The 13,069-nt window shown below is 42.2% G+C and overlaps 1 protein-coding gene across 1 annotated transcript in view; it reads left to right on the plus strand.

The window, feature by feature from the left end:
* Positions 1 to 13,069, plus strand: part of LOC309545704 (multidrug resistance-associated protein 1-like) — a 135,375-nt gene that overhangs the window by 95,709 nt on the left and 26,597 nt on the right. Inside the window, exons 14-16 of the mRNA XM_082245040.1 lie at positions 100 to 267; positions 3,705 to 3,882; positions 11,913 to 11,988. Of these exons, the coding sequence (XP_082101166.1) occupies positions 100 to 267; positions 3,705 to 3,882; positions 11,913 to 11,988 (422 nt within the window). The remainder of the gene's footprint in view (positions 1 to 99; positions 268 to 3,704; positions 3,883 to 11,912; positions 11,989 to 13,069) is intronic.

A 13,069-nucleotide genomic window follows, 5' to 3' on the forward strand; every position in this document is an offset into this window, starting at 1 on the left:
AAAATTAAATTCAATTGAATTTTTAAGAGAATGTATAAGGTTTATGAAGTTTTACAATGTGATTACTTATCTTTACTTTTGTATTTTTTATGTATTCAGGGTGTGAACTTAAGTGGTGGTCAGAAGCAGCGAGTCAGCCTGGCGAGAGCTGTGTATAGCAATGCAGACATCTATCTGTTAGATGACCCCTTGTCTGCTGTTGATGTTCATGTTGGGAAGCATCTGTTTGATAAAGTCATTGGACAGAATGGGCTGTTGAAAAATAAGGTAGGTTAGAATAATATTTTATTTGCTACATTAAAGCGGTAATGCTTTTTTCTTTTTTTCTTTTTTTTTTTATAGGGCCCCCTGCAGGCTTGTGCCATAATGTGCTAGTATGCACTGCATACTAGCACAATATAACAGACTTACCTTTTAAACAGAATGCTCCCAGCACTTCCATCTTCACCCAATCTTCCATGTTTGTTCTCTCTAGGCTTTAAATGGTGGGGCTGTATGTGTAGGGTTAGATGTAGACCTTGCTGGGGCCTGGGGCACTTCAGGTTCTGGGGGACCCTCATACACAGAGTTGATTTAAATTCTCAATATCAGTCACACATTTTTAAAATGCATGACACATGACAGTGTCATTTTGAGGTCATGCGTGCAGATATACACATGCAGTGATAGCACTCTGTGTGTAGTTCGCTCGAGCTGCCAAAATTCATTCTAAAAACAATGCAATATAGCAGTCCAGAATAAAAAACTTTTACAGATGAAGCCCACCAAATAATACTTCCCAAGAAACATTTTTCAAAAGAAAGCAGTTTTGTAATATTATACATTTTATTTATTATTTCCTTATCATTTTATATAATTTTTTTATATTGTTTTAAAATATTATTGTATAGAGGGGGGGACCCTTCTGTCAGGGGGCCCAGAGCAGTGGCCCTTTTGCCCCCTTATATATCCGGCACTGCATGTGCACACTGGAATCACAGCACATCACTTTCTGCAGTCAGCTGGAACCGATGACCATATCTACTAAACGAATCAAAGAAGTAGTGCAGCGCTTATATAAAGCATACAATAAACGTAATAAACCATGCTACATAAGGTGCATACAAAGAATATCTACATAAAGTGCATAAAAAATATATGATTTAGGTGCTAAAAAAACTATTCACATAAAACCCACATGGAGCATAAACAAGTGCAGTTGGACTTAAGCCCCGTACACACTATGAGAAAATTGGGCGAACGATCGGCCGGTTTTCCTCGATGTTTCACAGCAAATCGGAACCGAGGATAGAAATAATGTACGAAAATCCTCGTGCAACAAATGCTTTTTGTTATTTATTTCTTGTTTCTGATCATACGCAGTCTTTCTTATCTGATATTTCTCATACGAAAAACATATGAAAACGGTACACATTAAAGGAAAATCGTTCGTTCTGTTCCAGTACGAGAAAAATGTTTGAGTTTGTCTCTTCGGAAATTTTCGCTTGGAAGGTTGGACTTGGCTGTCCAAAGTTGTGTACACCCTATCAGAAAATCCTATGATCGTTCCTCGGGCGAAAATTATCTCTTTATTTTCCTATAGTGTGTACGAGCCAGTACTCTGATGGCCGCCACTCTAAGAATCAGAGACAGCAGCATGGCGTTAGCGTGTAAGGCTTCACCCGACACGTTTCAGTGTGTCATTCACCCAGGACAACCCTGCTGATCAGTAAAGTCAAGGTGAACTCAGACCATGTGACCTGCAGACTTGTCTGAGGACCAAAAAGATTGGATCAGAATAGCAGCCAGGCAGATAACAATTTCAGTTTGAAAGATCAGCAGTGGCAGCTTATACAATATCTCCCATACTGTATAACCCCTCACATTTTTGTAAATATTTTATTATATCTTTTCATGTGACAACACTGAAGTAAAAATGACACTTTGCTGCAATGTAAAGTAGTGAGTATACAGCTTGTATAACAGTGTAAATTTGCTGTCCCCTCAAAATAACTCAACACACAGCCATTAGTGTTTAAACCACTGACAACAAAATTGAGTACACCCCTAAGTCAAAATATCCAAAATTGGCCCAATTAGCCATTTTCCCTCCCTGGTGTCATTCCCCGGTGTGACTCATTAGTGTTACAAGGTCTCAGGTGTGAATGGGGAGCAGGTGTGTTAAATTTGGTGTTATCGCTCTCACTCTCTCATACTGGTCACTGGAAGTAAAACATGGCACCTCATGGCAAAGAACTCTCTGAGGATCTGAAAAAAAGAATTGTTGCTCTACATAAGGATGGCCTAGGCTATACATAGATTGCCAAGACCCTGAAACTGAGCTGCAACACAGTGGCCAAGACCATACAGCTGTTTAACAGGACAGGTTCCACTCAGAACAGGCCTCGCCATGGTCGACCAAAGAAGTTGAGTGCACGTGCTCAGTGTCATATCCAGAGGTGGTCTTTGGGGAATAGACGTATGAGTGCTAACAGCATTGCTGCAGAGGTTGAAGGGGTGGGGAGTCAGCCTGTCAGTGCTCAGACCATACGCAGCACACTGCATCAAACTGGTCTGCATGGCTGTCGTCCCAGAAGGAAGCCTCTTCTAAAGATGATGCACAAGAGAGCCCACAAACAGTTTGCTGAAGACAAGCAGACTAAGGACATGGATTACTGGAACCATGTCCTGTGGTCTGATGAGACCAAGATAAACTTATTTGGTTCAGATGGTGTCAAGCGTGTGTAGCAGCAACCAGGTGAGGAGTACAAAGACAAGTGTGTCTTGCCTACAGTCAAGCATGGTGGTGGGAGTGTCATGGTCTGGGGCTGCATGAGTGCTGCCGGCACTGGGGAGCTACAGTTCATAGTGGAAACCATGGATGCCAACATGTACATACTGAAGCAGAGCATGATCCCTTCGGAGACTGAGCCGCAGCGCAGTATTCCAACATAACGACCCCAAAAAAACCTCCAAGACAGCCACTGCCTTGCTAAAGAAGATGAGGGTAAAGGTGATAGGCTGGTCAAGGATGTCTCCAGACCTAAACCCTATTGAGCATCTGTGGAGCATCCTCAAATGGAAGGTGGAGGAGCGCAAGGTCTCCAACATCCACCAGCTCAGTGATGTCGTTATGGATGAGTGGAAGAGGACTCCAGTGACAACCTGTGAAGCTCTGGTGAACTCCATGCCCAAGAGGGCTAAGGCAGTGCTGCAAAATAGTGGTGGCCACACAAAATATTGGCACTTTGGGCCCAATTTTGACATTTTGACTTAGGGGTGTACTCACTTTTGTTGCCAGCGGTTTAGGCACAGGTGAGTATTAGGGGTTCTGGGGGGGCTGCTACACACAGAAGGCTATTTATCTTACTATATAGATTGTATTAAGATAAAAAACTTTCCTGATTTTACAACTCCTTTAATTTTGCTTTAGCTTCACTTTGTTTTGGAGAAATTGCAGGTATGAGATACACACACACAAAAGAGCATCACCGAACCATCACTGAAGTTTAATCGAAGCAGCAAAAGCACATCATAAAAGCATGTTGAAGTGGTAGGTGCTTTTATGTGTGTTGAAGCCGAAGCAAGTGTAAATGAGCCCTTATTAAAAGGCCCCAGAGAAAGTGATTCTGCCAGTCAAATGAAAATTCTATCTATACAGTATTTTATTTGTTGCAGCGTTCCTTTGTATTAAATGTTAATTGAGAGCTAATGTCTTTGTGTAGACAAGGATCCTGGTGACACACAGCCTCACCGTTCTTCCTCTAGTGGACCTCATTATTGTCATGGAAGATGGAAGGATAACTCAGGCTGGCAACTATACAGACCTGATCTCAAAACGGCAGGACTTAGCAGAGTTGATCCAAACTTCTGGGGCACAGGAGAATCCAAATGCAAAACCCTGTAAGTACAGATATATATTTTTATCTGGCAAAGATCAATGTTTTTTCCTGTACAATATAAATAAATCAACAAGCTCATTGGTTATAAGAACGTGAATACATAATAAGAAATAATACAAAACGGTAGCGGTGGTAAACAGTATGTTTAGAACCCAATGCTATATAATATAGGGTTAATAAATGGGTAAGTTGTCTGGTGTCTCTTCTTTCTAGTGTTGTGACACCTGTGCTTTCAAGCCTTTCACCTTACTGCTGTAAGGTAACAACATATATTGTAATCTTTTCCTGGTCCTGTCCTGGTCCTTAGTATGTCTCCTCCAGTCTCTAGGTGTCCTCCTGTAACCTCCCAGGTTGGTGGATCTCTATGGTGATTGGTATTTCCTCTGTATTGCTCTTGGGGTTCCCTCCCAGTAAGATCCAAGTTATTTAAGAATATAAAGGAGACTCCCCATAGTGTAGTATCATTTAAAACAATTTATTTTATTAAAAAAGCGTTTTTACTCACTTTTGGGCTATGTATAGCATGTATATACTCCACGAGCAGCAAGCTCGTATTAGCTCATCACTTCCGGTATGCCTCCAATCTAGTCATGCCCTACGTGTTGCGTTACTCACAAGTGACTTCATCAGGGGGTCCCCTGAATCCCCTGATGCCCGGTGTGCTGCAAATGCCCGGTGTGCCCCATGGCCAGTCCATGCCTGACAGGCACCATTGAAAACAATGGTGATTTCCATTATCATGTTATTCTGTGTGATTCTAGTGCAATTTCAAAATGTGACTGGTGTGAAGAAAGCCTAAAAAGTAATATGTGGGATAAAACCTAAAGTTTAAGTGTACAGCCAATACCTGGTGAAATTATATTGTTATGCAATGAGTACACGCCTGATTGGCCTAGGAGCTAAGGGTGGTTGAGGGAAGGGGTAATCCTCCTGGTGGTAAAGGGACAAGCCCCTCAACAGGACATGTCAGGTGACCTGAGCTCCCATGTCCCATGGGCCCCAGGTGTTTGGTTGGACCTACAGAGTCTTAACTTGTAACCACGTGTAGAAAGCAAGATCCTACTTGACTCCAAGCATGAAGGGTTTAACAGGGATACGGATCAGAGGGATAGAGTAGAAAGGGTCTCAAACTTGCCATCTGTGCACATGTGTGCAGACATGGTGTTTGCACGGGCTTTGGGGAGGATACAGTATAGAGAAGGTGGTCCCTGGATTGCTCTACCTACATATTTATTTCATTATCAAATGAGATTGCTGCACCAACTAAATTAAAAACCTTAATTATTACATATATAAATTTCTTAACCCAAAAACACAATTTTAATCTCTTCTCCCAAAGGAATGTTGCAAAATACAATACCCATCAATTTCAAACTATTATGTTTCCCTCAAATATTTTACCTTGATGGCATGTAATTGACCCAAGCAAGCATAAATTCTAAATATTTTAATGAACACCAGCCATAAATGATTCTAGGACAATATCCCCCCATACAATAACCCCCCGGACAATATCCCCCCGGACAATATCCCCCCTGGACAACATCCCCCCTGGACAACATCCCCCGGACAATATCCTCCCTGGACAATATACCCTAGACAATATCCCCCCTCTAACCCTATGTCCAGGGGGATGTTTTCTGGGGGCATATTGTCCCGGGGGATGTTGTCCCAGGGGGATATTATCCAGGGGGATGTTGTCCCGGGGGGATGTTTTCCGGGGGGATATTGTCCCGGGGGATATTGCCCATGTTGTCCCAGGGGGAAATTATCCGGGGGGATGTTGTCCCGGGGGGATTATGTCCAGGGGGATGTTTTCCGGGGGGATATTGTCAAGGGGGATATTGTCCGGGGGGATTTTGTCCTGATACCCCATAAATAAAGTACTAATACAGTTTTAATCAAAATTGTGAAATATAATATATAATCAGATATATAATCAGACTAACCCACAATACAAATATAATTTACAATACTAAATGACATAATATATCAACACAAATAGAAAAAAAATCTAAATTGCATACAGGTATACATTGCATGGAGAAGAATGCAAACACCTGGGGAAGAAACAGCCAACATGCTCAGCCTGAATTTGTTTTTTGTGTTTTAGGGGTTAAGAGATTTCTATATTTTTGAGTAACAAAGTTTTGTACTTTTGGTAACTATGGTTGGTGTGGCAATTTTTAGTTTCTTAATATTAAATGTCTTAAAACAGAGCTAAACCGCTAAATGAAAAGTTTCCCACACCCCTTTTCCGCACTGCCATATTAAAAACTCAGATGTGTGTGTATATGCAAGGCTGGTATATTCCAGGTATTTAGGACTTGGCAGGGACCAACTGCACATATGCGCACACAGGGTGGGATTTCTGCGCTTGCACTGGAACGCTGATAGCTCTTGGCAAGTTGCCTCTATGCTGGCCAGAGGTGTTTGTGTGCTCGTCGCAGCTCATCACAGCTTAGTAACACACTAACTCCTGGGATTGCTGTGACTTAGCTATCCCAGGGGGCATTGGGGTCTGGCCTAGGCTGGAAATCCAGAAATGCTGCTTTGCAGCTCAAAAAGAAATAAAAAGTTAGAAAGTAGTTAGAAGTTTTAGGTTTTGTGTAAGAGAAAGTGGGGGTAGAATAAAAAAAAAAAAGGTTGTTAATGTGAGTTTGGTTCTGTTTTAAATTGGGAATTGCCAGTACATCTTCAGTGGTGACGCACCCTTATATGGGTAAAAGTTGAACTATTGTTACCAGACATCAACTATGCTATCCCGATAGTGTATTATCTGATATTAACTTTTCTCTCTAATATATTGAAGAAAAAGATAATGTGAGAAATTCAGCTTTAAAAAATAAAACAAATCCTAGTCCATGACTGTCAATGCTGACTTAGTGGTGGAACCTGTTATGTGTTTGTTCCTACGTTACTATGTTTGCACAATTAATACTGGTTGTATGTTCAGCAGGATCTTGTTTGTTGTATTATTATACTGTAGAGCCAAGTACTATTTCATTTATTGGATAATTATATAAAAGACATTGAACTACCTCTATGCTGAGCAGAGATGGGGTGACTGTCCTGCTGTGATTAGGAATTCTGTACTAATATAGATGCATAGCATATATAATTTGTTCTTAAAGCGGAGTTCCGGCCTCAAAAACAAGTTTGGGCCATCCGCTTGCTTTAAATCCCCTAAAAAACAAATGGATACTCCCGATTTTTTTTTATTCCTTTACTTACCTTGTTTTTGAAGAAAGTATACTTACCTTCCTTCTACTTCCTCCCTCTTCGGCCGCGGCCCGCGCTGTCACTTCCTGCTTGCGTTAACTCCTGGGAGCTGAACGTCATCGCTCCCAGGAGTCAATGCGCCTACACCGGCCCCGCTCGTCAGTTCCGGTGCAGGCGCGTCATTCCCTGCTAAACAGCTTCTGGGCATGCCCGGAAGCTGTGCAGGGCATTTTGGGACGAAGAAGACACGGAAGAGGATGCACTGGCTTCAGCTGCCCACACCTGAGATGGCAGCGCTGGAGAAGAAATTTTCAAGGTAAGTATTTCTTCTAAAAGGTAAGTGCGACCCGGGACAGTACAGAGGCTATCCATTATGAAATGTACTAGCCCTGACTGTCCCAGGGGTATTTTTATTGAAAAAACGTTTCCGAGGCTGGAACTCTGCTTTAAGGAGGATTTCAGCCCCCCTCCTCCAACAATTACTGCATCTACTGACTTTTATTATTAGGGCACTTACCTGCCCAGGCATCCAGCAAGGTGTCCACACCCAAGCCAAGTTTTGAATCGGCTCTCGGCTGCTGTCAAAACCAGGTACCTGTTCTCCCCCTTCCACCTAAAGGGTGCCAAATGTTGTAGCGGGGGGGGGGGGGGAAGCAGACAAGCGGAGCATCCCCTTTTGCATGAAGCTCCGCATTAAACATGACTATGGCTTGTATATACTCGTATATACTTATTTTGGATACTATACTTGTAATTTTTAATATGTTAGCAAATATATGTGTTTTGTACCCATATGATCACTGTTTTTAAAAATGTCCTGTTTTAATGTCCACCTAAATGGGACTACTCTGCATGGAGTGAAATGCTTTAGCTAGTTACCCAAGATTCCAAGAAATGTATGATGGATACGTAATGAACAAGTAATACTTCCAGCTTAGCTAAAAAGCAACTTAAAGCCCATCAAGTACCAGGCTGAAAGATGTTTAATACCCCTTCCCCCACCAAATTCTGAAAATTGGGGTTGATTTACTAAAGGCAAAAAGGCTGTTCAATTTTCAAGGAAATCTTCCTTTTTTTTCCTTGGTAAAAAAAGATGCAGCTTTGCTGACTTCCATCATCCAATCATGTGCAGGCAAACGTACAGTTTTTTTTTTTTCCTTGCACCTGATTGGGTATTCTATGCAAAGTGAATTTTCACCACATTCCACTGCAAAGTGAACAGCCTATTCGTCAATAGTAAATCACCCCATTGCATATTTATTGCAGGTGACTGTTCTGGTGCATATGTTTCAAACAGCAGTGATTGATTCACCACAGGTGAATGTTTGGTGAAAGTCATACCTACTGAATGTTGAAATGAAAGAATTGTGTTTGGACACTAAGCACAACTAGAACAAAGAATGATGAGTGTCTATAGTTTGCTCGCCCTCAACAACCAATTAGATTTCATCCCTTGTTCAGTATGAAAATGAAACAAAGAATCTGATTGGTTGTTGGGGGAAACTGTTCTGTCAGTTTTCATTTTTGCAGATTTGTCAATCCACTTTCTTTCTTTCTTTGAAGCTTAAAGGTAAACTAATCCCTCCTATCCTTTATAGGCAAGGAAGCTATCATTCATTTCAATAAATTAATTGGAAAAAAAACAGAATGAGGAGAACCTGATCATGTGACCTGTCAAAGTAATACAACCAGTTCTTTCTTTGCAGCTTTATGTAGAGCGAATAGCCTAACTCACTCCCTGGTCATCTCTCACCTCGACTACTGCAACTCCCTTCTCATTGGCTTACCTTTACATAGGCTATCCACCCTTCCATCCATCATGAATGCTGCTGCCAGACTCATCCACCTTACCAATTGCTAAGTATCTGCTTCTCCCCCCTGTTGATCTCTCCACTGCCTTCCACTCACCCAAAAAATGTAATTCAAAATACTAACTACAACTTAAAAGCTATCCACAATTTAGCCCCCAGCTACATCACTAGCCTAGTCTCAAAATACCAACCGAATCATTCTCTTCATTTCTCTCAAGACCTCCTGCTCTCTAGCTCCCTTGTCACCTCCTCCCATGCTCCCCTCCAGGACTTTTACAGAGCCTCTCCCATCCTATGAAACTCATTACCCCAATCTGTCCAACTATCTCCCTTCTAGATTGTAAGCTGTAACGAGCAGGGCCCTCTGATTCCTCCTGTATTGAATTGTATTGTCAGCCCTCATCTTGTAAAGTGCTGCGCAAACTGTTGGCGCTATATAAATCCTGTATAATAATAATAATGACCTGGGAAACAGGCTAAACCTCATGGCCTGCATTTTATAAATGGCTTGTAAATGTAGATTGCAGTGTGGAGTTAGGCAGGCCATAGATTATACGATCTTCTTTCCTGCAACAAAATTGCTCAATTCCCCATCAACACAGTCAGTGTTGATAGGGGAATCCCTCCCATGGAGCCATTGTGTTCTCCCGGTGGGGGGTACGGGCAGCCTGCCCTAGATGGATTGAATCTCGGCCAGTTCAGCAGGGAGCGGTCGAGATTCGATTAATCTATGGCTGGCTTAAACATTGCAGTGTCCAATCAAGATCAGATGCTCTTCACTATAACCATGCCCCTGTGACATCTAAAATTGTAAAAAGCAAGCATATAAAAAGGGAGAGTCCTAACAAAACTTACTTTAAAGAAGATTTATCACTTTTTTGTTTACGTTGTTCATTTTCTGATGGACCAAAGTACATGTGCTGTAGTACTTTTCCCATGTTACTAGGTGCCACATAACTCTAGCTTAAGTCGCTATTCACACTTTATGATTTGGAATCCAAGTTCCAAATCGCGTGGCAATTGCTGCAAAATGTGTGATGGTCGTTTGGGTGTCATTATCCTTTAATGGCACCCCAAATGCGATGCAATTCTGCCACGATTTTCATGAGGCAAACCAAGCCTTTAAAAATCGCTTGAAGTCTGTCACCTGAAAAGCAGCAGTGGCTTCTTTGTAGGTGACAAACATACATAGGGCAGACCATTCAAGTGAATGGGCTGGCCCTGTGCAACATGCAGAATCGCGTGACAATCACGCTTTGAAAACCGCATAGGGGAAAGCGTATTCCTGCTACGCGATGTGTGAACAAGGCCTTAATGTCAGCAAGGTGCCCTCACTTGGTGCATTGAGGCCCAACTCTGAAGCCAGTAATGAGACAGCTCCTTTGCTGGAGAGCGCCTGCCAGCATGTGCCCCGGTTCTGGTCAGGACACTATCTGCATAGCATTCGCATGTTCCTGCTCCAAACAAAATAAGGTGAAAGACACACCTTTCTCCTGCGCTCAGAAAACGAGGCTCTCCGACTGCTCTTCCCACAGGACTTTGCAAAACGCGTCTCAGATGGCTATGGTCTTGCTGCCCTAAAGGACTGGGGCAGTTCAACAGTACTGCAAACAAAAAACACAAAAAGGGCGCACCGACCTAGCGCATTATCCTCAGTAATGGTTTTATTGTTGTAACATAAAAATGGCTACTCACAAACGCAGATGAAATCAATCATATCGGACTCAGAAACTTGAGTGTCAGAAGTAGTCCATACGAAAGTCCATTGTCCTGTTAGGATGACGGCTGACGCATTTCGAGGCCTATGCCTCTTCCTCAGAGCCTCACCCTAATAGGACAATGGACTTTCGTATGGACTACTTCTGACACTCAAGTTTCTAAGTCTGATATGATTGATTTCATCTGCGTTTGTGAGTAGCCATTTTTATGTTACAACAATAAAACCATTATTGAGGATAATGCGCTAGGTCGGTGCGCCCTTTTTGTGTTTTTTGTTTGCATTCGCATGTTCCCCCTGTGCTTGTGCGGTTACCTCCCACACTCCAATGGCAACTAGTAGGGTAATTGTCCCCTGTCTAAAATAAGCTATATTATGATATTCTAGTCTTTGAGTCTCAGGGGAAAAAGCGCTATAGGAATATAATTACAAAGGTAATAATAATAATTTGACCTGGTATAATCCACTTGCAGTCCTGTATACTAGAGTTCAGAGTGTGAGAGGAAGAATCAAGACAAGGAGCCAATCGGTTCATGTACTGACCAGAAGCATTCTGATGGGAGAAGAGAGCAGAGTGACAGACATGAGCCCATCACTGTGCTGCTTATCCTTTCATTGTCTAGTCATTGGTAGGGACTGGTCTAGAATGACCTGGGCTCATAGAGGTGGGTTAAAATGATGCTGGCCATCAGACTGAAGACATCAAGTAGCAGAAAAAAATACTATTGGGAAAAACACCGGATTGAGGCTGAATATTTTCTAAAAAGTCCCCTTTCAGACGAGCGGGTTTGCGGGTCTGTTTTACAGGCTGACCCGATTTGACCCCTCATTATCTTCAATGAGCAGTCAGATGTAAATGAACTTGTGTCCATTACACCTGGCTACCTCCTATCCGATCCAATCCAGCAAAAACAAACAGAATGGGATCCGTTCCTCTCTGTCTGGGCGACTCGGTGGGCAAAGGGTGTAGACAGACAGTTGGTCTGTTTACATCTGACTGCCCATAAAGCAAAGCTGGCTGTGTCCTTGTCAGCTCTGCATAAGTGGAGCAGACACAGACCGGTCATCTGCCTGCTCTGCTCTTTTAACAGGGGATCCGAGGACAGATCCCCGCTGAGCAAACCAGATGAAAACAGATTTCGCCCTGTGTGAAAGGGGCCAAGGCTGGTTTTGTTGTTTTATTTTTGATGAGCTATTTTTTTTTATCTTCATATTTTTAGCTGGAGTTTTGATTTAAAAGAGATACATTTTTATTTCAAAATTTTACTTGTCTCCTATTAGCAAATCTTATAAAAGAAACCCAGAGTTTCAAGACCGATCAGAGACAAGCCCAAGATAATCTGGCTCAAAAAGACAGGTAAGACTTCTTTCTGGGAGATAATGCAGTTATGTAGAAGAGAAATAGGATACACAATAAGTAAGTAAAAATACAGTTTGTTACAAACAGTTCAAGCAGTATTAAACATAGAAGAAAACATGTATTACATTGCACCTTACCAATTCTTAGATCTGATGACTGCATTATTTTCAAATTTTAGGGTTTCTTCTAGTTTTATCTGGTGATCCAGCCATTAAGTCTGTTGTTTCTTACCAGAACATGCTCTCTTTTACAGTTACAGGCATGAGACAAACCATTTACCACTGGCAGAAGTGCCTAAATTTATCAGCTTTTATTTATTTATGCAAAACCTTTGTCTCAAAAGGGAAAAAAACTTTTTTTGCTGTAAGGCCCCTATCACATGGGGCGGACTCCTTTATGTCCAGAAAGGGATCTGTCTGCTGATTCCCTGCAGAGCAGAGCGAGTGGATGACAGGTCCGTGACTGCTCAGTTTATGCAGAGCGGACATAGCTGGCTCTGCTCTACGGGTGGTTGGGGTGTAAATGGACCCTGTGCTGTCACCCTATGACAAGAATTCAAGGATAGGTTCTTTTTGCCAGGATCACTAAGTAATTATGAAGACGTTAAAGCTTAACTCCAAGAAAAGTAAAATTCTCCCTTGCATTGGGCCTGACCCTGTGCTGCAAGGGTTAAAGTGCTACTAAACACAGGTACCTGCATTCACTATATCTGCTCTCCCACAGTACACAGAATATGGAAATGCAATTATCTTAGTAAATATAAACTGCTAAATACCTTTTCCCATCAGCAGTATATAGCAGTCTTATGACTTCTATCAGTGTCTGGGTAAAGCTTATAGTCCTTTGAGGCTGCACGACCCCTGACCCTTTGTCTAAACAGTGCTGATTGGCCCTGTGCCAATCACATGCAGCCTACAAAAAAAAAAAAAAAAACTCTCTAGCAATACACACCAAACTGAGCATGAGCAGAGTGCCTCCAAGGCTCTGTTCTATCAACAGATGGATCGACCGTAATAGAAGGGGAGAATCAGAGAGGACGGGATCAAATGGCCTTTCTACACAATGCAGAGGATTAACC

This window comes from Pelophylax lessonae (genome assembly GCF_965119305.1).
Source record: "Pelophylax lessonae genome assembly, chromosome: 2".
Classification (NCBI taxonomy): domain Eukaryota; kingdom Metazoa; phylum Chordata; class Amphibia; order Anura; family Ranidae; genus Pelophylax; species Pelophylax lessonae.